The following is a 27,179-nucleotide window of genomic DNA, read 5'->3' as shown; positions in this document are numbered from 1 at the left end:
CCTGGACTGTGTGCCCACTACCACTGACTCCAGGTTCCTGTTGTTGTTGGGGTGGTGGGTTATCCTGGGTTCCCTGTAGTGGTGGACACACAGCTGATTGACGTGTCCTGGGAACGGAGGTATGGGCCAGCTGGGTGGGTGCTGTGCTGGTGTTTCCAGAGGGGGGAAGGTCTGTGGTGGCCTGTGCCTGTGTGAGGGGAACCGACTGTCCAGAGGTCCCTGATGGTCCGGGCTGGTCATCTAGATCCAGTTGGACAGAGTTGCTGTTATCACTGTGGGCCTCTTCTGTTGGTGGTGTGGACATGTGTGGACCCTCCTGTCCGGTGACGTTGGGTAGGGGTCCTGCAGGGGTATGAAAGGATGTTGATTAAATCTGTGTGTGTAATGGTGTGCAATGGGTGGGTGACCGTGTACCCCAGTGCTAGCATTCCTGTGTGGGAGCTTGTGTGATGATGGTTTAGGGGGGTGTCTGGTATGTGCAGTGGGCATGCTTTGGTGATGGGTGTCCACGCTTTGTTGTTGCATGCAGGGCTTGGTGTTGGGATGTGTGGTTTGTGATGTTGGGACATATGTGAGGAGTTGGGGTGCTGGGGGTGAGGGTGAGGGTGGGGGTATGTGAAAGCATGCAGGTAGGGTTGGGGATGAAGTAGTGAAAGATTTGACTTACCAGAGTCCATTCCTCCATCTACTCCTGCAAGGCCCTCAGGATGCACAATGGCCAAGACCTGCTCCTCCCATGTTGTTAGTTGTGGGGGAGGAGGTGGGGGTCCGCCGCCAGTCCGCTGAACCGCCAGGTGGTGTCTTGAGACCATGGAACGCACCTTCCCCCATAGGTCGTTCCACCTCTTCCTGATGTCCTCCCGATTTCTTGGGTGTTGTCCCACTGCGTTGACCCTGTCCACTATTCTTTGCCATAGCTCCATCTTCCTAGCTATGGAGGTTTGCTGCACCTGTGATCCGAATAGCTGTGGCTCTACCCTGACTATTTCCTTCACCATGACCCTGAGCTCCTCCTTCGAGAACCTGGGGTGTCTTTGCCGTGCCATGGGGTGGTGTAGGTGATTTGTGGGGTGGAGTGTGTGGTGATAAGTGTGGTGATATGTAGTGGTGTGTTGTGTGAGGTGCGTGAAAGTTGTGTGGGTGATGGTGTTGTGTGCCTGTGGATGCTGTTGTTCTTGCTGGTGGTGTCTCTCTCTGGGCTTCTTTCAGAATTTTTGGTAGTAGGGGTTTGTGGGTGATGTGGGTGTGTGTTTTATATTGTATTGGATGTGTGGGAGTGGTGTGTGTATGTGTATCAGGTGTGTGTATTTTGAATTGTCCAATGTGGCTGTGTTTTGTAAGGGTGTGTGTATTTTGAGCGCGGCGGTGTGTACCGCCAATGGAATACCGTGGTTGAAAGACTGCCGCATGGATTCGTGTGACGTGATAGTGTGGGCGTATTTCTGTTGCCGTGACGGTGGAGGATTTGTTTTCGCCAGTTTCTCACTGACCTTTGGTGTGGCGGACTTGTGTGGGTGTCTGACTTTTGGCGGATTCCGAGATGTGGGTCATAATAGCTGTGGCGGAATTCCGCGGCGGTGTGTTGGCGGTCTTCTGCACGGCGGTATGCGTCTTTTACCGCCAATGTTGTAATGACCGCCTAAGTCACTATTCAAACTTTACCATGGGAATTGCTCTATACCCGGGTCACAATGAAAAATCATTGGAAAGAGCAGCTCAGTTTTTGGCTCTGGGTACCTTGAGTTCTTAGAAAACCCACAACCCCTATATAACCCCACTACCAGAAGGATCTAGCTGAGGTAATGAAAATAGCCTGTTTTTTCTTACTAATTTTCAATATTTTTTCATTTCAACAGTTGGTTTCTTTCAGAATCTCCACAAATGACCCCTTTCTGAATTCATAATTGTATCTAGCTTTGAGAAATGTTTAGCTCTCCAGAATCCATCATGGATTTCACCCCTGTTTCTACTACAAACTGGAAGGAGGTTGACAGCACACAAAATAGGGAAAATTGGCTACCTCCCAATAAAATAACAAAACTGTGTTAGAAATCTTTGTTTTCTTAATCAAGTCTGCATTAACAACATTTCACTGAAACATTTTTTCAGTCATTTTCAACGCCTGCTCAAAGCAGATGTTAAAATGACACACATATTATATTCAATGGGACTCCCTGTGCTTTGCTGCACTAGGGTCAAAGAGCCACAATAGCATCAAAAGGTTTGACGCTACTGTGCGCACAACTGCCATGGTGCACCGTATTGTAAATACTGCGCAACCTTGGTGTCATTAGGTGCCAGTAAGGGGTGTACCACTTTCTTCTAAATAATTGACTGGGACAAACTTGCTTGATGTATCTGACCGGTGCTTCATTGTTCTTGGCTCGAAATCATGCCTAGGTCCTGGCCAAAGGTGAACTGATTACTGATAGTTGCTTTACTTTTTCTTGGCATTTTTTTATTTGAGTCTTTAAATAATCATATATTCTATTCACTATTGGATTCTTGTTAATTTTTGGTGTAATTTCACTCATTAAATTGTTCTCTATAATTCTAAATTGACTATAGGATTGGTACTGTGTTGTGTTTTTACTATTTAACTGATTTGTTCCTGCCAAATACTTAAACGTTTTCCTCAGTGAAGCCTCTCTACTGTGTTGCAGCTACAAGGGGGTGCACCCAGGTTTAAATTACTTAAACTGTGTAATACCATGGGAAGTTGGTGGTCCTATTTTTTGTGATGAACTCAATTCTACATCAAGCAATAAGCCTCTTTCTTGCACTACGTTAATGGGTGATGTGGCAAGTTCAACTCCTAGCGCCTCGAAGGTAAGGTTGTTGCGCCACGGTCTGCTGCAGCCCGAGCAGAAAGATCTGGAGCTGCGGTTCATTTTCTCCGCCGCAGTGCGTGCCGCTCCCCTTTTTTCCAATCTTATCTGGCACGATTCCCTAGATTGGGCATCGGGCCTCGTCGAGGTCAGGGCAAGGCACGCCCTCAAAATTAGGAGTGGGCGCCCCCTCACCCTCTCACTTACCTGGTGTTACCTTTCTTTTCTTCTTTTCTCTTCTTTCTCCATTTTTTCTTCCCTTCACTTTTTCAAATAGGAGCCATGTTCTTCTTTATCCCAGCATGCCTTTCTTCTACTTCTTTCCCTGCATGCATTAGGATCCTTTTCCAAAATGACCTCTTCATCTATGTTCTCCTATGGTCCTTTCCCAATCCAACATGGCGTTTTTTTCTTCCTGTCTGTCACTTCCTGTTTTAGGGTATATAAGGAGTGTGATTCTTGCTCTCCTTGCACTGCAACACTTCCTTTGGTGGTGATCACCCTGCGGTTGTTTTTCCTCCAGCCTTTTTCTTCACATGTTACAGTTTCTTCCAGTATTGGTTTTCTTTTAATTGGAAGACTTACCTTTTTTCTTGTGCTTATTCTCTGTTCCAGGGAGTTCCAGCCATAGAGGTTTTTTCCCTTTGGGGTTTTTTACCTCTGGGACTCCTTCTGGAGGGCACGGACTGCCTTTTGACGTCCCATTGTCAGCGGCACTGTGGCTACTAGAAAGGGCCGCCCTTGCCTTGGTCAAGGTAGAACCTACAAGGATCAAGACCATCCTGCAGTTCCAGTTGGCCCGAGCCGTAAGCACCGAGTAAATCGTGACAAGGGAGCCTCATTAATCTACACCTATATGCTGTAGTGCTCCCAATGCAGCCTCCTTCTGAGGTACTCCAGCTGGGCCTCCAGGCATTTATATTAAACTGCAATGCAGGGCTCAAGTCTCTGAATCAGGTGAACTCATGAGGCTCAGAAGGTCAGATGATTGTCTACCACAGTTCTACCAGCTGACTCAATTACCAAAGCAGGAACAGTGCACCTAGCTTAAAGAGTATTCAATCTGTGCTAACAACACAATCTACAGTGATATGATCCCATTCTTAAGAGATGTGGTACTGACAACTTACATCTCATGGTTCATTCCCTGCCTGGATATAATAATGATTGCTGTTGTGTCCACACCTTGTTACTGTTCAGCCATTTCATTTACATTTCAAAAAAGGGATTTCATTGCACTTTTCTTCACACAGGTGGCTAACTACCCATCAGGACAAGATACATTTGAAAAGTCTCTTTTGAGCCTGCTCCAGGCTGTATTGTAGGTGAATAAGAACAAATGTTTCTTGTCACAGGATGTGCTAATCAACCCCTGATTTGGCTGATGAGGAATGAAAGTTGGCTCCAGCACTCATTTTATTCTGTCTTGGCTATTTAGAAAATTCTTGAAGACCCACTTAAACAAGTCTCCAGATTTAAAGATCATTCAACATCGAACCGAAATGCCAAAGTAGTAACAAAACAACAAAATGGCATTATGGAAGTGATATGGCTATTACACTCTTGTTGAGCAAATCTATAGGTGACATCAGAACAAACTTGTAATTAATGGAGTAGAACTGCTCCTTGCAGGGAGATGTTCCCCTGAAGCACTTGCCACAACTCCATGAACAGTACTCCCAATGTTACACTGAAGATCTAACTATATCTTACCAAATTTAGTACATCAGGGAGTTATGCGACCAGAAGACATCTGAGGCTGAGGGTCTCACTTCTCCAGCCACCTTAGGAAACATAAATTCAGCTTGGAAATAATATAAAACAGTCTTGGTTCATTAAGAAGGAGAATGGTAAATTGCATAAGAGTGAGTCCTCGACTGTGCTGGCTTATTTTTAGATGTGTTCGATTTTTACATGTTTTAAAATGTGGTTCAACTTTTAAATTGTTTTTTGCTCCGGTTGTTGCAGGGCAGATAACAGAGAGCGGGGAGGTTGGGTTTGGGCCTGTAAGAGCCCGCCCGTCCTCCATTGACGCTCCATTTCTTTGATCTGGGGGACACAGGTTAGCGCTCTAGTGCTGCCGGTCACCGAGGGGGCGTGTTCCGGGGAAGGGGCCATAACTGTCGCATGATGCGGCCTAAGGCAAGCCCGTCTGCGCCCGTCCGCGCACGGTCGAGGACGGGGGCCGGGGTGTGTGCTCAGGGCAGGGTGATCCCGAGGCGCATCTGTTACACAGGACCCACACTATGGGGGTCATTATGACCCTGGCGGAAGGTGGAGAAGCGGCGGTAAGACCGCCAACAGGCTGGCAGTCTTTTTTCTTGGAATTATGACCATGGCGGTTACTGCCATGGTCATCTGCCGCTTCTCCGTTCCGCCCGCTGGGCTGGAGACCGGGGTCTCCAGCCTGGCGGTCGTCACTATACCGCCGGCAGTATTTTGACCCGGCTGACCGTCATGGATTTCATGCGGTTTGGAACCGCCATGAAATCCATGGCGGTAAGCACTATCAGTGCCAGGGAATTCCTTCCCTGGCATTGATAGGGGTCTCCCCCACCCCGACCACCTCCCCTACACCCCCCACCACCCCTGCCACCCCCCTCCCCACCCCAACCCCCAACATCACATCAACCATACACACACAACACGCATGCAGGCACCACCAACACACATACACGCACACACACTGAAATACATGCCAACATCCACAAACACAGTCAGACACGCACCCCAACATTCAAACATATACGCACACAACCATATAGACATACCTACAGTCATACACGCACTCATTCCCAACCTCACAACACCACAGCAAGCATACACGCACTCACCCCCCCCCACTACATACACACACGCACACCCCCATGCACCCACACAACACACAACCCCCCGCAACCCCCCCAAAGGACAATCGACTTACCTTGTCTGTCGATCCTCCGGGAGGGGACGGGATCCATGGGGGCTGCTCTGCCGACACCACACCGTCAACAGAACACCGCCACGCCGAACCACAGGAAGTGATTCGGTGGGCGGTGTTCTGTTGACGTGGTGGTGGAGGTGGAGCAACCTCCACTTCCCCGCCGACCGCCAGTATGGCTGTTGGCGGCTCTCCATCCGAAAAAGGACGGAGAGCTGCCAACAGTCATAATACGCCGAGCAGCAAACCGCCACCACTGGTGGTCTTCCGCACGGCGGTCCCTCGGCGGTCTTGCGAAAGACCGTCGAGGTCATAATGACAACCTATATGGTATGGCTCCGGCTGATCCGTGTAAACACTCACTCCTGCCATATTTAGGGCAGATCTTTCAGAGGGTTTCAGAGGCTCCGGTGACTTCCCAACCATCTTTGACAGTAGGGGAACTGGAAGTGGACTGTCCAATGAGGTCAGTGGGTACCAAACCTGTAGTTTATGCTCTGATTTATGCACGTTCAATGTCAAAACATAAGACAGAAATTGCGGAGATGATTATTTGAAATCAAGTGGACTGTCTTTTTATTACCGAAACATGGACTAAGGCAGACTCCAACCCGGATTTTATTGAAGCTTCTCCTAGTGGCTACTCCTTGTTTAGATTGGATAGGCTAGTAGGCATGGGAGGAGGGCTTGCTATTATATGTAGGTCTACTCTGTCCTGTCCGTGGGAACCGGCCAATCCTCCTCATAAGTCCTGTGAGGGTTTGTATTTTAAAATTCGCCAGAATAATTGCATTCTGATTGAGGGCCTACTGATTTATAAACCACCGTGCTCAGCCGCTTTATTTATGTTAGACTGGCCCATTCTTATTGAACCGTTGGTAGCGGCATTAAATTGCATTATCCTGGGGGACTTTAATTTACATTTTGATAAGGGTCAGCTTTCCTATGTTAAAGAGTTGCTGAATCTCATGGGTTCGTTTGAGTGGATACTTTCAGTCACCCTGGCCATACATCAGGCAGGGCACATTCTTGATGGGATTTTTGCCCGCCCAGAGGATCTGGTGACGGTGTCCAATATTCCTGTGGCCTGGACTGATCACCACCTTCTCTTGTTTAAAAGTGCTAAGTGGTTCCCCAACCAACAGATAAAAGCGGGCAGCAAATCTCTGCGGCTATGGAACAAAATCACAGAGACTCAGCTGGGCCCGGCAGTAAAGGAAGGATGGGAGGTAGCAAAAAATTCTCATACGTCTGCCTTGGAGGTCTTTAACTCAGGCTTAGTCCTTGCTATGGATAAGCTGGCTCAGTTGATAGTAAAGCCGGAGGGGAGGCCTAAGAAAACTAGTTGGCCCTGGTTTAATAGTGACTTGAAGGTGCTTCAGAGGAGGTACCGTCAACAAGAAAGACGTTGGAAGTTACATCCCAATGAGATAGAGAAGATGAAACTAAGAACTGTTCTAAAAATGTATAAGGTAGGCTGTTTTGAGGCAAAATCAGCCTTTTTTTTCTACAAAAATCAAGAATGCATCTAATGCTCCTAAAAAACTATTCAAGGTAGTTAACTCTTTAATCACGCCCCCTGTTCCATCAAAATGCGGGTTTTTTAAAACTAAAATCCGTTAAATGCATGCAGATTTCCCTTTGATAGAACCCTGGGTAGCCCCATTGGATTTTTCAAGTCAGGATACCCCTCTGCTTACATGTTTTCTTCCGTTGCTGCCGGATAGGATTAAAGGATTTTTAATGGGGATTAAGTCAGGTTCACCTATGGATCCGTGTCCACCCAGCATTTTGCAGATGATTTCGGAACCGGTTGTTCTGAAATTAGCTACTATTTTTCAGGAAGTCCTATCTTCAGGGATTTTCCCTTCTAAATGAAAGCAGGCCACTGTTATTCCTTTAAAAAGAAGCCCAATCAAACTGCATTTGATTTAAGCAATTTGCGACCTATTTCTTTGCTACCTACATTAGCTAAGATTTTTGAAAAACACATTAATTATGAACTCTCCACGTTCCTTAACCAGGTAGGAGGTTGCGACCAGTCACAACATGGATTTAGAAGGGCTCATAGTACGGAATCAGCGCTACTAACGACATCTGACTCCCTCCGGAGACTACTGGATGAGGGTCAATGCACTATTCTTGTACTATTGGATCTTTCCGCTGCATTTGACACCATCTCGCCTACAATCCTGGTTTCTCGCCTCCATAATGCTGGAATAAGACATTCCGCTCTTAAAATCCTGGAATCTTTTTTAAGTTAATGATCTATTACTGTAAGCTGGGAGGGCTTTAAAGCACCGGCTTTTCACCTGCCATGTGGGGTGCCTCAGGGCTCGGCGCTGAGTCCAACACTTTTTAACATCTATGTGGCACCCTTAGCAAGACTTATCCGATCATATGGTTTTATCCCATCCTTTAATGCTGATGACACACAACTTATCATCCAGGTGTCTAGGAGCAACTGGGAGGAAGTGGCTGATCGGTTTAATAAGTGCATGCAGGATATTGATAAGTGGATGAGACAGAACTGGCTGAAGCTTAATACAAATAAGACGGAGATTGTTCTGTTTGGTTGTAGTAAGGAGCTGTGAAGTTCGCGATGGTGGCCTGAGGAATGTGGAAAGCCACCGGCCCCGTACGTGGCTACCAGAAATTTGGGAGTGATTTTCGATGACTCATTAAGCTTTAAGCCACAGGTTAGTGCTATAGTCAAATCTAGTTACTGGACACTGAAACTCTTGATTTTTTTTATTTCCATTTTTGAAGCAGGCGGAAAGAGTTACTGTTATTCTGGCATTGATCATGTCCAGATTGGATTACTGTAACTCCCTGCTGTTGGATACTGATGGGGGCTCCTTGAGGAAATTGCAGCTAATTCAGAACAATGCAGCTCGTATGATTCTGGACCTCCCACGTTTTGCCTCAGCTTCTCATAGCCTAAAGTATCTTCATTGGCTTCCGGTTGGCAAGAGGATAATTTCTAAAGCCCTTTGTCTAACTTTTAAAGCGCTCTATAGGGACGGTGCTGAACACCTGGCTGATAGACTCAGGTGGTATCGTCCAGGGCACGTCCTAAGATCGGACAATTCCTACCTGATACCTGGACGAACTAGTAGAGTCAGGTGGGGAGATAAAGCTTTTACAGTGGCCGCTGCCAGATACTGGGATGCTCTACCATTGGATATCAGGAAAGAACATAACTTCCTGATATTCAGGAAGCGAGTGAAAACATGGTTGTTTCCACGGTAAGGTTTTTGGTCTCTGTCGTTCCCTCCTCATTTATGTCCTCGAGCGCTTCGATGCTAAGGCCGGAACGCACTATATAAATCTCCATATACATACATATACATACATACAATGTCAAGTCTCCAGAGAATTCCCAACAACAGGCAATGTTAGATGATAAACGTACTGGTTATAAACAAAATTCCAGTGATCTTATATAGATCTTACCATTTGGTATGGCGGAGCTATATCACATTTGTTAGTAACAGAATCCTTAAAGGTAGCCCTATACCAACACCTTAGAGCCCCCCTAACGCCACCAGGTGTGCGCCATACTTAAAATACAGCACACCATGGCAGTAGTCAGGGAGACTAGCATCATCATTTTTTACACTAGTCCGGCGCTTTGTAGGACTAGTGTCAAATATTTTGACGCTAATCCTGCAAAGCACTCAGAGCACCTTTGAAAAAAATGGGTGCTTCTTTTTAACACCTGCACATTAGCAGACATTAAAAAATGCTGATAAAAATGGTTCAAAGGAATCCAATAGATTCCTTTGTGCCATTTTGAGGGCCCCCCTTGCGCTAGAGCGCCGCCCTTGCATAAATGTTGCCTGTTCGCAAGGGGTTACAAAGTGGTGCAATGCAAGCATTGCGCCACGTTGAAAATATGGTGCAGCGTTTTTGGCCGTCCAACACCACATTAGCGTAAAAAAATGACTCTAATGTGGCATTGGAATGGCGAAAATGGCCAGAAGAGGTACCAGTTCAAGATCCTCACGCTGGCTTTCAAGGCACTACATAATCAAGGACTGGTGTACATCAACCACAGATTGAAAATCCACACTCCAGCAAGACACCTTTGCTCCACCACCCTCAACCTTGCACACGTTCCCTGCACCCGCAGCGGCAGCCGCTCCTACTCCTTCGTCGCTGCTGAAGCATGGAACAGCCTTTGCCTGCACCGCAGGATGGCATCCTCTCTGGCAGTGCTCAGGAAACAGCTAAAGACATGACTTTTCGAAGAAGACATGGATCCCCAGCACCCAGAAACCCGCAAGGACGACAGTGCTGCACTTCATAAAAACCCTGATTGATTGATTGATTGATTGAAAGACAGCTGGAGAGGTTCCAGGAACTTCATTATTTTTGAAAGGGACTGAGGGGAAGTTCCCCATTCAGACTTTAGTGAAGTGGACATTTGAGGAAGGGACAGCCTTAGTCCTTTAGGTCTTTGTTACCCAGTTGGGCACCCACCCAGTAGAAGGGGGAGCTGCTCCCAGAACCAGTTTCGTTTAGCTGAGGAGGAGGAGGAAACACACCCCTGGCTGGTCCAAAGATTCCCTTGAGGGGCATAACACCTGTGTCATCTTGGATGCCCTCATAATGGTGCGATGTTGGATAGTTTCCAGTAAGGTAAACAGGATGTGCTGTAAAGGTGAGAAGGGATACCCCTGGGATCTTTTCCCCGTTGTTTATGTAGTGTTTCAATTTCATCTCCACCAACTGACTACTGAAACTTGCAAAGCTGACACCTCACCCACAGAGCCTCAGAATACTTTCGTGACCTGTGAAAAAAAGGGAAGAGGACTAAAACTGCTGTTTCAGACCTCTGGAAAGACTTGCTGGACCTGCTCCGACTTGAACACAGGACAGTTGGGTAACCACTTGTGTAGTTACAGGAACATCAAAAGCTGAACTATGCCTTTTCTCTGGATTGGCCTGTGACCAGTTACAAATGAAATGAAACTGAGCCATGCTGGTTTCCTTTGGTAGAGAGAATCTTGATATTAAGTGCTGAGTCCTGGTCCCTAAGTTCTATGCCGGAGTTTGTGAGAGCCAGAAAGACTTACTGTGAAAACTCAAAATATTTTGAACTTCTAGACCTCCAGAGGATTTGGACCAACCACCCACATCAATCTGCCCACGGCGCAACCTCGGTTGGCAAGAAAATGAGCTTGGGCCCACTCTGGAGTTTTGCTACTTGGAAAACCTGTTCAATGGACCCTTGCGAAAAGCCTATCTGACTTCAGTTTGACCTTCCCAGATACAACCTGCAGCCTTGCTTCTCTGGAAGATTCTGATGTCCAAAAAAAAGATCAAGAGCATCATTGTGAGTTTGGCTGAGAGGTGCTAGAGACACAGATGGGCCCACAGGGATACATTGTTCACACTGCCATTGCATGGCCGGGACTGCATCAATACTCTCCTGGTTTCAATATCGCTTTTTACTACTGGATGCTGGGGAGACTGTGCAGTGTCTTCTCAACCAGGAGCCCAGGCCATAAGTTGCACAGCAACCTGATCAACAACCTTGTAAACGCATCACACAATAATTACTGACCATGGGCCTGAGTGTGGAAGGGAACAGAAACTTAATCCTGGCTTTTTTATTTGGCACCCAGTACTGATCTTATCCCTGGATCCTATGCAGAGCATCTGCTGGGCGACTCCCTGATTTATTCACCATGAGGCCTATCCGAGACCTCACTACCAGCCTCTCTGGTTATTTGGTGTGGTGCACTCACTCTCCCATGCAATGTGCCATCTTTAAAATTGTCATGGCAGCTGTCCTTTGCCGAAGCTCTTGCAGGGAGCACCTAGGCACACACCAACCCCAATGACATGTGGCTTTCAACCCTTGTTATGATTCTCAAAGAGGTCAATGGGATGAATGCCAAGGTTACCTCATTGTGTACTACTGTGGCAAGTTTAGCTATGGATGCTAAGTCCCTCAGAACAAACTTTCAAGCTATGAACATTCGGCTGGGTACTTGTGACAAACAGCTTGATGACATTGATAGACTCTGTAGCTTAAAATCAGATTCGAGCAACAAACTGAATCGGCTGTGGAGGAAGGTCGCAAAGATGGAGGACCACTCAAGATGGGAACATATTTGTCCATATAGATTCTTTGAGGGGGCAGAAGGTGACAATGTGGTCATATTTCTGACTTCATTCCTTCAGATGCTTATTCATTTTAGTTTTCCTTGAAAGGTGGAATTCCAGAGAGCACATAGAATCAGACACCACTCTTCTAGACCTGCGGACATGCCAAGAGCAATCATCTCATGCCTTCTGAGGCATAAATACAAAGCTTACTCTTCACACTAGGAGGTGGCAGAAGGACCATTTTAATTAAGGTGCTCATTGCCGCAGACTTCTCTCATGAAGCCTCCTACTTCCACCGCAAGATTGCAGACAATCACGAAAGCTTCAGTACCCAGACCCCCGTGGCAACCACCAACACCACAGATTCACCTCCGACCAACCTCCAGCTCTCCTGGACCCCCGTCAACGACACCATTGAAATCATGAACACCATCCACTCCGGCTCTCCATCTGACCCCTGCCCTCACCACATCCTCAATAAACAAAGCTCCGTCATCGCACCCCAACTACGTAAGATCATCAACAGCTCCTTCGAGTCTGCCACCTTCCCGGAGAGCTGGAAACAAGCCCAGATCAACGCCCGCCTCAAAAACCCAAGGCAGACCAAAAGGATCTCAAGAACTTCCAGCATATCTCCCTGCTCCCCTTCCCGGCAAAAGAAATCGAGAAGGCCGTCAACAGACAACTAACCTGCTTCCTAGAGGTGAACCGCACCCTGGACCCTTCCCAATCCGTAGTCTGCAGCAACCACCACACCGAAACCACCCTCATCGGCGCCACCGACGACATCAGAACCATACTGGACAGCGGTGAACCCGCGGCCCTCATCCTCCTGGACCTCTCGCCCGCGTTAGACACCGTCTGCCACCATACCCTATGCTCATGCCTCATCAATGCTGGAATCTGCGACAGAGCCCTGGACTCGGTCACCTCCTTTCTCACGGCAGAACCCAGAGAGTCCGCCTCCCCCATTCTGCTCGGAGGCCACCAAAATCATCTGCGGCGTACCCCAGGGTTTATCCCTCAGCCCGACCCTCTTCAACATCTACATGGCCCTGCTCGCTAACATCGCACGATCCCCCAACCTCAACATCGTCTCATACGCCAACGACACCCAGCTGATCATCTCCATTACCAAGGACTCCGCCAAGACCTACCTCCAGAAAGGAATAAAGACAATCGCCGAATGGATGACAAGCAGCTACCTCAAACTCAATTCGGACAAGATGGAAGTCCTTATCTTCGGCTCCACCCCCTCCGCATGGGATGACTCCTGGTGGCCTGCCACTCTCTGAACCACTCCGACTCCCACCGACCACACACGCAACCTAGGATTCCTCTTGGACCCCTCACTATCCATGACCCAGCAAGTCAACACCATCTCCTGCTTCAGCAGCCTCCGCATGCTCGGAATGATCTACAAATGGATACCCACCCGAACCAGAAGAACAGTCACCCAAGCCCTCGTAAGCAGCAAACTGGACTATGGCAAAGCCCTCTACGCAGGAACCACAGCCAAACTCCACAAGAGGCTGCAAAGCATCCAGAACGTCTCCGCACGCCTCATCCTGCACATCCCCTGCCACTGCCACATCACAGACCACCTGAAAGACCTGCACTGGCTCCCAGTCAACAAGAGAATCACCGGACCAGAATACCTCAACAAACGACTCTCCTTCTACACCCCGACCCAGCATCTCCGCTCCGCTGACCTCGCCTCGCAACTGTCCCACGCGTCCGCAGAACTACAACCGGCGGTAGATAATTTTCACACTTTTCCCACCCATCTGCGCCAGACCAAAGATCTTCTTACCTTCAGGAAACTTCTCAAGACCTGGCTGTTCGAGCAGTAGCAGCACCTCCCCTCACCTCCTTCTCCCCCTCCTTCTCCCCTCCACAGTGCCTTGAGATCCTCAAGGGTGAGTAGTGGCCTTTACAAATCCCCTGATTGATTGAATGATGAAACTGAAAAAATTCTAGACATTGCATCTGCAAATCTGCAAAGAAGGGGGCAATTTTGGATTACTAGGCACTGCAATGATGGCTGTGACATACCAAGTTCAAAGAACTGAATTCAAGGAAATTGAAGATTTGGAGGACTTTTTGTCCAGCTCAGAAAAGCCAGATGGAGGCTATCACCTGGAAGGACAGGACTCTGTATATTTTATGCCTCGACATCAGCCAAACTCCCAGCCTTCTACTTAAAGTCACACGTTACACCAGAGATGTTTAGATGAGGCAGGTTTAGATGAGGTGCTGGATGTGTTGTCCCAAGACAAAGACCCTAACAAATAATTATCTACTTTGAAAGAGCACCCCACTGAGACTTTAGGACATGTATCCATAGCATCATTTGGCAGATCTTAATACTGCAGCGTAGAGAAAATTGAACATTTTCCTCTTTTTTTCTCAGGCAGATGTGGTCTATGAGGTGCATTCCTGTCTGTTAGAAATGAGGTCTCTATTTGGCAGCCAGTTTACACCCTGTCCAAGTAGGGACCTCACTCCAGTCATTGTAAGGGAACCACACACCTAAGATCACCTCTGCTCACCCCCTTGGTAGCTCGGCACAAGCAGTAAGGCTTATCTCAGAAGCGATGTGTACAGTATTTGTACACACACACACACAAGAATTCAGTGAAAACACCAAAAAAGTACTTGACACCAGCCAATATTTAGCTGAGTAAAACAGACCCAAAACAACAAACATCCAACATACACAAGCAACAAGATCACTTTTTAAAGATTTAAAAGTCTTAGGGCTAGATGTAGTAAATTCCTGAATTGCGACTCGCTAATTGCCAGTCAGAGAGACTCGCAATTCAGGATGCAGGATGGTGACCCTGACACCATCTGCGACTCGCAAGGGGGTCGCAAACGCCCACCTCATTAATATTAATGAGGTGGGTCGCAATTTGCTACCCCCTTGCGACTCGCTGCACTCACAGGGATGGTGGCCTGCTGGAGACAGCAGACCACCATGTCTGTGACTTCTTTTAAATAAAGCAGTTTTTTTTTTTTTTGTAATGCAGCCCGTTTTCCTTAAAGAAAAACGAGATGCATTACAAAATGAAAAAATTAAAGTTTTTGTTTAATTTTTTCAGAGCAGGCAGTGGTCCATAGGACCACTGCCTGCTCTGAAATTTTTTTTTCCATGCCATTCAAAAAGGGGAAAGGGTCCCATGGGGACCCCTTCCCTTTTGCGAATGGGTTACCACCAGTGTGACACTGGTGGTAACTGCGAAACGGGGTCACAAAGCAATGCAGCATCACGCTGCGACTCACAATTAGGAAGAGGAACACCCCTTCCTAACTGAGACTCGCAGTCCCATTTTGCGAGTCGGTAACCAGGTTACCGACTCGCAAAATGGGAATTGGGCATCGCGATGTGGGTTTTGCACGTCGCAAACAGCAAAATTCGCTGTTTGCAACGTGCACAACCTTTCCTACATCTGGCCCTTAATCCTGAAAAATTAGTGGTTGTATCCCTATATCACAAAGTACACTGGATGCGTCAAAACAAAGATGATTAGGGCTGCATTGGATGCATTGGAAAAGCAAGTGATGTGTCATTTATTTTCACGCTGTACAGGTGTTGAGTGGATTCTTTTCATTCCTGGCTGGCGATGTGTCAATTTTTTTCCCTGCCCAGCAATCGATGCATGGTTTCTTTTCGTGCCAGAGTCTTGATGCGTTGTTTCCTGGCTGGAGAGCAACTTCAATTAAGAAAATGACACCCAGGGATGATACGTGGAAAATCCAGACGCAGGGCAGTGATGGATCCACACTGAAGCAGGCGATGCATTGATTTCACTGCTGCTAGACAGGTGCTGCATCGATTTTTGAGCCATGGTGCAGGTACTGAATCAGGTTTTATGCTGTAATGCCCTCGGTGCATAGATTTTCATTCAGATTACCAGCTTCCACTTCTAAGGGCCCAGTGATTGGATTTGGCACCAACTAGCAAGTCAGCAGAAGAGTCCAGGTGCTGGCAGATGAAGCCTTTGATTTTCCCGACACTTCACAACAGGAGGCAAGCTCAGTTCAAGTCCTTGGAGAATCTTGGAAAGCAGGGTGTAGAAAGCAAAGTCCAGTCCTTTCGCTCTTAGCAGAGAAGCAGCAAGCAGCAGGCCAGCACAGCAAAGCAACAGAGTGAGAGTTCCTCCTACATCATCCAGCTCTTCTTCCTTGCAGAATGTCCTCAGTTCAGAAGTGCTCTGAAATTGTGGGGTAGGCAGTCCAATACTTATACACATTTCTGCCTTTGAAGAAGGCAAACTACAAAGGAAAGTCTCTGTAGTGCACAAGACCCTGCTGGTCCCTGTTCGGGCCCCAGACACACTCTAGGGGGATGGAGACTGCTTCGTGTAAGGACAGGCACAGCCCTATTCAGGTGCAAGTGTCAGCTCCTCCTTCCACTCTAGCACAGGAAGACTCAACAGGATATGCGGGACATACCTCAGCTCCCTTTGTGTTACTGTCTAAAGTGAATTCACAACAGCCCAAAAGTCAGTCTGACCCAGGTCTGTATTCAGTATGCAGGTAGAGCGACAGAATGGTTAAGCAAGAAAATGCCCACTTTCTAAAAGTGGCATTTTCAAACTTACAATCTGAAAACCAATTTCACCAAAATATCTGTTTTTAAATTGTGAGTTCAGAGACACCAAACTCCACATCTTTATCTGCTCCCAATGGAAAACTGCACTTACAATATATTCCAGGCAATTCCCATGTTATCCTATGGGAGAGATAGGCCTTGCAATACTGAAAAACAAATTTAGTAGTATTTCACTATCAGCACTTGTAAAACACACCAGTACATGTCCTACCTTTTTTAATACCCTGCCTTAGGCCCTACCTTAGGGGTGGCTTACATGTAGTAAAAAAGGAAGGTTTGCGCTTGTCAAGTGGCTGCACTTGTCAGGTCGATGTGGCAGCGCAAAAATGAACACAGAAATATTGCAGTGGCAGGTCTGAGACATGTGTGCAGGGCTTCTCGTAGGTGGTATAATCAGTGCTAAAAGCCTACTAGTAGCATTTGATTTACATGCCCTAGGCACACATAGAACAGAGTCCTAAGGGAAACAAAAACAGTTCAGAAAAAATAGGAAGAAGGAGGCAAAAAGTTTGGGGATGACCCTGCAAAAGGGCCAAGTCCAACACTGTCCATTTGACTTACTGTCCCGAGGTGGTTGGGCAAGCCTTTGCCTCCTTACTTTCTATCTCTCTGTCCCTGGCTGAGGGCAGAGAGGGGATGGGTCAGTCTTGGGTTTTGATTTTCAGGGTGTTTATTCACGGTGATGCTCCCAACAGTGTTCCTGGCCCCCACTAATCCTCCCGTCCCATCCCTTTTTAGGTATATTTCTTTGTTACAGACATCCGTCAGGCAACATCTTGCCAAGTCTTGTTTTAGGCAGGTGAGCCCTATGGCCCTGAGTGAGAGCAGGTCTTACAGACCACAGTTAAAAGTTTAACGGGGTTACATCTTTCTGCCGCCAGTGCTTCCTACCTTCTCCAGAACTCACATTTTCCTGATGAGCAACTCATATGTCAGCCACTCAGTAACAACATATTACTGGGAAGGGATTTCTCACCATGCCCATGGCACTGGATGTGGCCATCTCTTGCAGATCTCCCCCATCAACTCCTTAGAGAATTAAGGCTTCTAGGTACTGTCTAGCAGATGAGAAGTGGTGGCTGAATGCAGATGCACTGGTTTATTGTGACGAAAATGAGCAACGGTTTACATCCAGGCAGATGGTGTGGGCAGCAGGGAAAGCCACCTGGTGATATCTCCTGATGAGAGACTTGGCCATAGCCCACAAAACACACTCAAATGCACAATCAAGTATCCATTAATGATGTACAGGACACGTCCCACCCTAGAAATCAGGTGACAGCTAGAGGCAGAGAAAATAGATACAATAGGCTGTGCATGTCTTCCTCAGAAACTGCCAATGGATGTGGAAATAACAAGTGTGTGGATATGGAAACAGTAAGTGTGTGTATGTGGAAATAGTAAGTGTATGGATTTGGAAATAGCAAGTGATTGGATGTGGAAATAGCATGTGTGTGGATGTGGAAATAGCATGTGTGTGGATGTGGAAATAGCAAGTGCTTGGATGTAGAAATAGCAAAGTGTGTGGATGTGGAAATAGCATGTGTGTGGATGTGGAAATAGCAAAGTGTGTGGATGTGGAAATAGCAAGTGCTTGGATGTAGAAATGGCAAAGTGTGTGGATGTGGAAATAGCATGTGTGTGTATGTGGAAATAGTAAGTGTATGGATTTGGAAATAGCAAGTGATTGGATGTGGAAATAGGATGTGTGTGGATGTGGAAATAGCAAGTGCTTGGATGTAGAAATAGCAAAGTGTGTGGATGTGGAAATAGCTAGTGCTTGGATGTAGAAATAGCAAAGTGTGTGGATGTGGAAATAGCTAGTGCTTGGATGTAGAAATAGCAAAGTGTGTGGATGTGGAAATAGCAAGTGCATGACATACAAATAGCAAGGGTTTACATGTGGAAATATCAAGTGTGTGGATGCGGAAATAGAAAGTGCTTTGATGTGGAAAGAGCAAGTCCTTAGATGTGGAAATAGCATGTGCTTGGATTTGAAAATAGCACGTGTGAATATGGAAATAGCAAGTGCATGAAAATGCAAATAACAAGTGCATGTATGTGGAAATAGCACATGTGTGGATGTGAAAATAGCAAGTACATGAACATGCAAAAAGCAAGTGCTTGGATGTGGAAATAGTGTATGCTTGTATGTGGCGATAGCAAATGTGTGAATGTGGAAATAGCAGGTGTGTGAATGTGGACATAGCAGGTGGTTAAACATGAGAATATTAAGTGCATGGTTGTGGAAACAGCAAGTGCTTGAATGTGGAAATAGCATGAGCTTTGATGTGGAAATAGCAAGTGTGTGGATGTGGACATAGCAAGAGTATGTAAATGAAAATAGCAAGTGCATGAATGTGGGAACAGCAAATGTGTGGAAGTGGCAATTGCAAGTACTTGGCTGTGGAAATAGCAAGTGTGTGGAAGTGGCATTAGCAAGTGCTTGGCTGTGGAAATAGCAAGTGCATGAACATGCAAATAGCAAGTGCTTGGATGTGGTAATAGCAAGTGCTTGGATGCAGAAGGATTTATATTACATGCAAATAGCAAATATAAAGAAGAAATATTTAGAGGCAGGCCTCTTTGAGGAGAAGATTTTGAGAGTGCACATGACTTTGTAACCACTTGTCTGTTGACTACTCTGCACATATTTTAATACTACACCCAAACTCTGGCCTGGTCATTTAAAGCGATTATGAGGCAGACCCTTATTCCACTGCTACATCAATAAAAGGTCAGCAGTTAGGGCTCTGGTGTGATGCAGTGCCCCCATCACCTACAGTCTGCTTGATATTCATGAGCAATCTGTAAAACACCTAATTGTGGGATTCTCTGGCTCAAATCCTATAAGTTATCACCTCCACTCTCTCACAGGTGAACCACAGACTTCCATGACTGAGGGAAATAAGTCTACACCCATGGGCAGTGTAGGGTGTAGAGAATGGGCTGGGTCATGTGAACGGCCTAGCCCTTTAAAGGGGAAGACAACCTGGGAAATGGTATGTGTTGACAGCTGCTCCTCTATGTTCTCCTGTTCCTTGGTCTTCCTCCATATCTTAGGGCTTCAGCAAACATACTGGCATCTTTCAATGGTCCCATCCAGCTCCATGACGGTCATGCCAAACGGAAGCAAGAATATGACTGAAGGCAAAGCTGTCTTGCCTATATCTGCTTCGGAAAGGCACAGGACTCATGAATGACAAGTTCTACCAGCGCTTTATGAGCTGTTGCACTGTACAGCCTGAAACATTAATATTCACTAAAAGAGCCTGTGAGAAATGTACCTGTTGGTTGACTGGGGTGTGAGCCCTGGTCAAGCAACAGCCACAATGCCTTGCAGGTTGTACCACAAAAAGTCACTCAAGTAACTTCTGCTTAACCCTGGGTACCATGGCACAAACAGCGGTCAGGGTAAACGTGGAGGCAATGTGTAAAGTATTTGTTCAGCACACAAACAGTAACAAAATAAAAATATAACACAAGAAAAATCCCAAACCCATTTAGAGACATGGAATACATTTTAATTTAGTTTTTGACACTAAAATGACAGAAATCGAATCAGTAGAACTGGATCTCTGAATTTTTCAACTTTTTGGAGAAACTACAACCTAAACATTCAAAGTGCCAACCGCAGACATCTAGTTGCACCAGACCGGATCAACGTAACCACAATGGAGAGCTGCTGGGATACAAGAAGTGGATTGGACCCGGTCATCGCTTACCTTTGGACTTAAAAAAATTAATGCCCGGTATGGCGACATGCGGTGTCCGGGGAGGGAGTTTAATCATCAGATGGCCTTCTACATTTGGACTTAGTCACAGAAATAAAAGTTGAAAAACTCCAGCAGAACAAAGTTGGAGGCTGTAGCTGAATACAGTTCCATGAGATCAGATACTCCTTTAGCAAAGGACATTTGAAGCAGATTTGCTGCTGCGGAGAAGGACATAGAGGGAGAAGCTGCAAAGTCAGTCTGATCAGCAATACACTTCGGACAGATAGGTGAGCTGGTTAGTCCCCATCTCCTCCTGAATCTCAGAGCACTTTTTGGCCAAATTTTGCGCAAGCCCTACGTTTTGGAAATTGGCCATCTAGGCACCTTTACCAACAGAACCAAGGGTCCAAGACTGGTGGGACACTACTTGGGGGTTCAGGACTCACTCAAGCTGGGTTCTGGTGTGGGTTCTAGATGGTGAGAGTATTTTATGTCCCTGTGGCTCAGACAAGGAGGCCAGAAAACTAGCCAAGTGCTTGCTTTAATTTAATACTTTGTGTGATTCAGCAACACTTAGCATAACAAATCATAAAACACAACAAAACACTGCCATACCATACAGTAGTCTCATCTATTGACAGGATTTTGTAATGTCACAATGTCCTGGCATTTTTACTTATATAATATTTTTTCATTAAATTTTTCAGGAAAACAAGCAGAAGATCAACTAAAACGTCAAAAAGAGGAGGCAGAGAGGAAGCAGCGAGAGGAGGAACAGCGGAATAAGCGAGAAGAGGCAAAACGAAGACAGATGGAGGAAGAGAAGCGACAACAGGAACGTGAGGAGAGGTTAAGACAGATTGAAGAAGAAATGGAGAAAGAAAGACAGTCCCTTGAGGAAAAGCTGATGGAGACATCAGAGAAACTCAGAAACATGAGCCTTGTGCGAGGGCTAACAAATGAAGAACGCTTGCAGCACATGGAATTAGTTGTGGAAGGTGATTCTGAGATCGTTGAGATCAATGAGGTATGGTAGACCAAACAAGTCATCTAACATCTTGTTAGTAGTGTGAAAGAAATATGAGGAACATCATTTGAGGATGTGAGATCAAGAGGGCACACAGTCTCCAATGGAGATAGAGATAAGGGCACCAAGAAGAGGTTCATGATTGAGTGAGTTGGCAATCCTGCAAGTATTTGTAGATCTAAGAAAAGAACTAACTATGGAAAATTGAGACATGCAGTCACCAGTAAGAGCCCTGTGACTGTAAGTGGGTAATGGTGAAGTGGCTGAATGAGAGGATGAAGTGATGGGCGCACAAAAGAAGACATGACTTTGAGAAGACAGTTGCTCCACAGAACCTATTATGTCATTCAATGTCTAGACGCCCAGGAAGGGAGAGAGCTGCCTAAGTGTAGGGTGACTCATTCCCTGGAAACCAGTATTATGTGAGATGGTGCCTATGCATGACTGGCATAAAACCCTACAGAGGCTAAAAGCCTCTCCTGTTTGATGTCCTCTAAATGCTCCTCTTCCATGATTATTTTGTGCTCTTGTACTCTTCGGCCGAAAGTTTGCCCTCTCTTTCTGGCCCTAAAGCCAGACTATGCTGCCAGATACTTCAGATAATTCCTCATTAGAAAAAGGCCTCTTCTTCAGGTGCTTACCACCTGGTCCTTTGTTAACACAGTCCTCCTCATCAGACAAGAACAAAAATTATTCTTCATCATTTCCCCTACATCTCCTCCTGCTTTCTTTAAATAGAGATTTCACGGTATCCTGTACAGTGTCTTTAGTCTACTCCCATACTATTTCTTTTAGCCTACTCTCTTCTTGAGCTCCCTCTACCTTTAGCATATATTATGTGTTCTGGTTAAGGTAAAAATACTTTCTGTCATATAATTTATTTTAATACTTAGTTCATTTTCCCCTTTAAACCTTTCTATTCTTGTTTTTCAAATCTTAATCTTGCCCTAATTAACCTTGCCACATGCAATTAGTTTTCTCTCCAAACCTCTCCTTAATATTGAACTCAATCTTCTACTCAAATGTGGACCTCAACACGGTCTGGAAGCTGAAATCAAGGGCCTTTCCTCCAAGGTTCGCCGTCTGCCTAATTGCTTTAGAAAATATTGACAAAGCGGTGCGTGCCGTTTCCAAGTATGGCCGCCTGCTTCTTCCTCAACATGTAACAAATTCTGCTTTCGTAATGCGAGCCGTGCCAGTTTCAAACATGGCCGCCTGCTTCTTCCTCAACATGTAACAAATTCTGCTTTCATAATGCGAGGCATGCCAGTTTCAAACATGGCCGCCTGCTTCTTCCTCAACATGTAACAAATTCTGCTTTCGTAATGCGAGGCATGCCAGTTTCAAACATGGCCGCCTGCTTCTTCCTCAACATGTAACAAATTCTGCTTTCGTAATGCGAGGCATGCCAGTTTCAAACATGGCCGCCTGCTACTTCCTAAATGTTGTGCGCTCCTCATGCTTCTCGGACAGTTAATTTTACGGGCTCAAGATGCCCATTTAAAATACAGTGAGGACTGCGCGAGACGTGCTCCCCTACAGATGGGTCTAAGGGCCCTAGATGTACATTTGAAATAGAACGGGGGCAGCACGACACGAGTTCCCCTAACAATGCGTCTAACCCCCAACCACAAAGAACGTCCTGGTAGTTCAAATCATTCACACTTTCCTAATATACTCTTTTTTCGCTATAATTATTTTCCATACCACTGAATGCTTACAGATGTTTCTCCAGCATCACAGTACATCAATATTTTCCTAAAATCTCTCTTAACCCTGGCACTATAACCTCCACAATCAAACCTCTCTTTCCTCCAGCAATCCATAAATTGTACTGATCCCCACACTTTTATACTATAATTCCACCTCAAAATATCTCAAACGCATACACTTAAAATAAAAAAGAGAATATCCGCTCTGAAGCAGCAGACAAAGAGAGGGAGAAGATAGAATGTTGTGGGGCTTTACGGACAGAATGTTCTAGAGTTCTATGGAGTCTGGCAATGTTCTGGTTTTGGAACTTTGAAGTGTTTGCAGCTTGTGGCAGTGACTACAAGTTAATGCATAATGCTCGCCTCCTGCCTTGCCACAAAATTCCAATGTTATGCGCCTAAGAATGAGGAATGTTCAATCGCTTAAATCTGCTAAATGTGCAGTATGCAAACGTGGTTTGTGCAGGAGAAGCACAGAGTGGGATCGACAATAGACTTGAAATCTGACAATGACAGAACTAAAGGTGTTTTGTAGCCGAAGAAGAAATCTAGGGCCTGATTTAGATTTTTGTGGACGGGTTACTCTGTCACAACAGTGATGGATATGCCATACGTCCAAATATAAATTCCATTTTTTTTTTATGGGATTTATATTTCAGTGTAAGGCATATCCGTCACCTTTGTGACAGAGTAACCCATCCACCGAAATCTAAATGAGTCCCTTAATTACTGAATGTATCTTAACGGGAAGCCAATGAAGCTCTTTAAGATGCGAGGAGATTAAGCGGGTGATAACAAGGTTCAGTATCACCCAGGTGGCAAACTTTGTAGCCCCTGAAGGAAGAAGAAGAGCTTTTTGGGGGTGCCTGAGACAAATAATTAAACCCAGAGCAGGGTAAAGTTTGATTGACTGTCTTCCTGGCTGAATCAGGAAGCAAGAGCATTTTCTTGCTTATCCTCATAAGGAGGGAAAAAGCAAATGGCAGCTCTCTATTTGACTTGTTTAGAGATGAGCAAGTTGTGGTCAAATAAAACAACATCACAAAACAAAATAAAATGATGGATGTAGTGTTGAAACTTTTCAGTCACAAATCTGGGTTTCCACGTCACCCCAGTTTGGACCCAGTCATATGCAAATCAGTCTTGACCCTGTTTCCCATGGGAACAGTCCAGCCCGAACAACTAGACCAGGTCTTCCCTGCACAGGAAACAAGCATCCTGGGACCACTTTCAGGGTATCACCCTTCATCAACCAGGCTAGCTTAAATCCAGTGGCGCAGTGAGCAAGGGACCTACGTCTGGGCATACCCCTGCCACTTAGGGTGCACAAAGCAACATCACAAAACAAAATAAAATGATGGACGGAGTGTTGAAACTTTTCAAACACTCACCCCCAATCACAGATCTAGGTTTCATCCATCGTTATTTTGCTCGCCACGTCACCCCAGTTTGGACCCAGCAATATGCAAATCAGTCTTGACCCTGTTCCCCATGGGAAGGTCCAAACTGGGGTGGCATGGTGAGCAAAAGAATGATGGATTAAACCCAGATCTGTGACTGGGGGTGAGTGTTTGTATTGTTCAGCACTCCGTCCATCATGCTTTTGTGTTACTAAAGTTGCCCTAAGTGGGAAGGGTATGACCAGACGTGGGTCCCTTGCTCACAGACAGTGCCACTGGATGCAAACTAGCCTGGCTGATGAAGGGTGAAACTGTTTCCAGGATGCTTGTTTCTGGTCCAGGGAGGACCTGGCTTGGCAGTTCGGGCTGGACTGTTCCCATGAGGAACAGGGTCAAGACTGATTTGCATATAGCTAGGTCCAAACTGGGGTGGCATGGTGAGAACGATGGATTAAACCCAGATCTGTGACTGCGGGTGAGTGTTTGCATTATTCAGCATTCCGTCCATCATTCTTTTGTGTTGTTAAAGTTGCTCTAAGTGGGAAGGGTATACCCAGATGTGGGTCCTTTGCTCACTGTGCCACTGGATCCAAGCTAGCCTTGCTGATGAAGGGTGAAACCGTTTCCAGGATGCTTGTTTCCGGTTCCAGGGAGGACCTGGCTTAACAGTTCGGGCTGGACTGTTCCCATGAGGAACAGGGTCAAGACTGATTTGCATATGGCTAGGTCCAAACTGGGGTGGCATGGTGAGCAAAAAAATGATGGATTAAACCCAGATCTGTGACTGGGGGTGAGTGTTTGCATTGTTCAGCACTCCGTCCATCATCCTTTGGTGTTGCTAAAGTTGCCCTAAGTGGGAAGGGTATTCCCAGACGTGGGTCCCTTGCTCCCTGTGCCACTGGATCCAAGCTAGCCTGGCTGATGAAGCGCAAAACCCTGAAACCGGTCCCAGGATGCTTGTTTCCGGTTCAGGGAGGACCTGGCTTGGCAGTTCGGGCTGGACTGTTCCCATGAGGAACAGGGTCAAGACTGATTTGCGTATGGCTAGGTCCAAACTGGTGTGGTATGGTGGGCAAAAGAACAATTGATTAAACCCGGATCTGTGACTGGGGGTGAGTGTTTGTATTGCTCAGCACTCCGTCCATCATACTTTTGTGTTGCCGTGGTCTAACAAAAGCCAAGATTTTGGCTGATTCGACCGGTGCAGGAGTGGAGTGTTTCTGCTGACCAGCTATGTAAGTACTAAACAAGGTGGGATGAGTGGCATCTCTTAACTACCTGCAGGGGCAATGTTGTTTCTAAGCAAAAAGAGTGATCCTGAGCTCTGAAAGAACAAAAAAGAACCTTGCCATTTAAGAGCACTCCTTCCCATGCCTAGTTAAAGAGATCAACTAAGCCTAGTTTTAGTGTGGGGAGAAGGACAGAATCCTGACAGTCTGGTAAGGTAAGCAGCTGGAATCTGGTTTGCTTGAGAGTTGTTGGTTACCTGCTTTTTTTAGGATGTTAGATGGAAAAGGTAGAAGGGAGATGGGATGGTAGTTTCCAAGAGTGTTGGCTTCTGTCGAGGGTTTTTAAAGAAGTGGAGCAACTAGTGCATGTTTCTAGGTCTGAAGTACTATGATGGAATGAAGAGATACATTGCAGATATGCACTAGGGCTTGAGATAGAATATCTGAAGCCACAGCAAATATGAAAGGCGGGCAGGGATTGAACAGTGAATCTCATTTGATTGAGAAGGGAAGGTCATCTACCTCCTGAGCAGAGACCTCTGAAGTACTTGTCTTATTAGAAGTCTCTGTGATAGAGATAGAAGAAGTACTCAGGCACAGTTCCTGAGAGGGCTGAGAATGACTACAGGCATCTGGTTGAAGGAGACTTTTCACAATGGAGAAAAGGTGCATGAAACGTTTGTGGAGGATTCAATTTGGATGCAAAGTAGGAGCTTTGGACAGCTAGGATGAGTCATTGGAATTTCATAATGGCAGCCCTATAGGCTTCTTTTAACTCTGTACCGTAAGACATGCACTGCAGAAATACCACTGATTTACATTGACATCTACAGTCTCTCAGTTCATCAGTGTACCACAGATTGGAGTGAAGGGTTTACTGTGAGAAAGAAACATTTTTGGTGTCACACCTAAATTTAAAGCATTCAATAAACAATTTATAAAGTGCTCCATGGACAATAAATTGTCTGGGGGAGCAACAGTAGGACCAGTTTAAGTGGCTTGGGTGGAAGATGAGTTTGTGAGTTTGGTGGTGGAGGTGTGCTGGGATCACAATGATGAGTTTGTTTAGGCAGGTATCTTGTGTCATTGTATATGAGAGGTCCATAAGTTTCCAGAGACTCTCTCTTGATCCGCACCAGAGTAGCTACTGAGGTGTAGATTAGGCAAAGACCAACAGAGGGGCCATGAGTCACGTAGAGTGAAGGAGAAGCACGCAGGGGACCCTGAGATAACTTTCCTCTGGCTTTCTAGAGCATTTCCTTGTGTTACAGTGCATTTCTCACTATTGAGCCCTGTGCCCTCATTTGTACACTGTCACAAGTCAGGCTGATAGGCATTGCCATCAAGAAAACACCATCACCCTTGGTGCCCTTCAGTTTGAAGGTGGTTTGTAGTGATATCCTACCACTAGGAGCTAAGATTGCTGCTTCCCCACAGACAGAGTAATGGTCATTGCCAGTCTAACCAATCTCCACAGTCCCCCCTCTGGCACAACAGATGCAGGCAGAAACCTAGCAGCATTGTTTTGGGAATTTTTCATCTTTTCCTCTTTCTCATGAACTGTACAATACAGGCTAGGTGTAAGTAGGATGAAGTGGTTCTGATGGAG

At 46.1% G+C, this 27,179-nt stretch overlaps 1 protein-coding gene across 1 annotated transcript in view; it reads left to right on the top strand.

Annotated features, from left to right (window-relative positions):
• The window catches only part of LOC138252886 (uncharacterized), a 235,118-nt gene that overhangs the window by 157,757 nt on the left and 50,182 nt on the right, over positions 1-27,179 (top strand). Inside the window, exon 4 of the mRNA XM_069205775.1 lies at positions 20,910-21,229. Within this exon, the coding sequence (XP_069061876.1) occupies positions 20,910-21,229 (320 nt within the window). The remainder of the gene's footprint in view (positions 1-20,909; positions 21,230-27,179) is intronic.

The sequence above is a fragment of the Pleurodeles waltl genome, chromosome 1_2 (genome assembly GCF_031143425.1).
Source record: "Pleurodeles waltl isolate 20211129_DDA chromosome 1_2, aPleWal1.hap1.20221129, whole genome shotgun sequence".
NCBI lineage: Eukaryota > Metazoa > Chordata > Amphibia > Caudata > Salamandridae > Pleurodeles > Pleurodeles waltl.
This window is presented reverse-complemented; position numbering and strand designations above follow the sequence as displayed.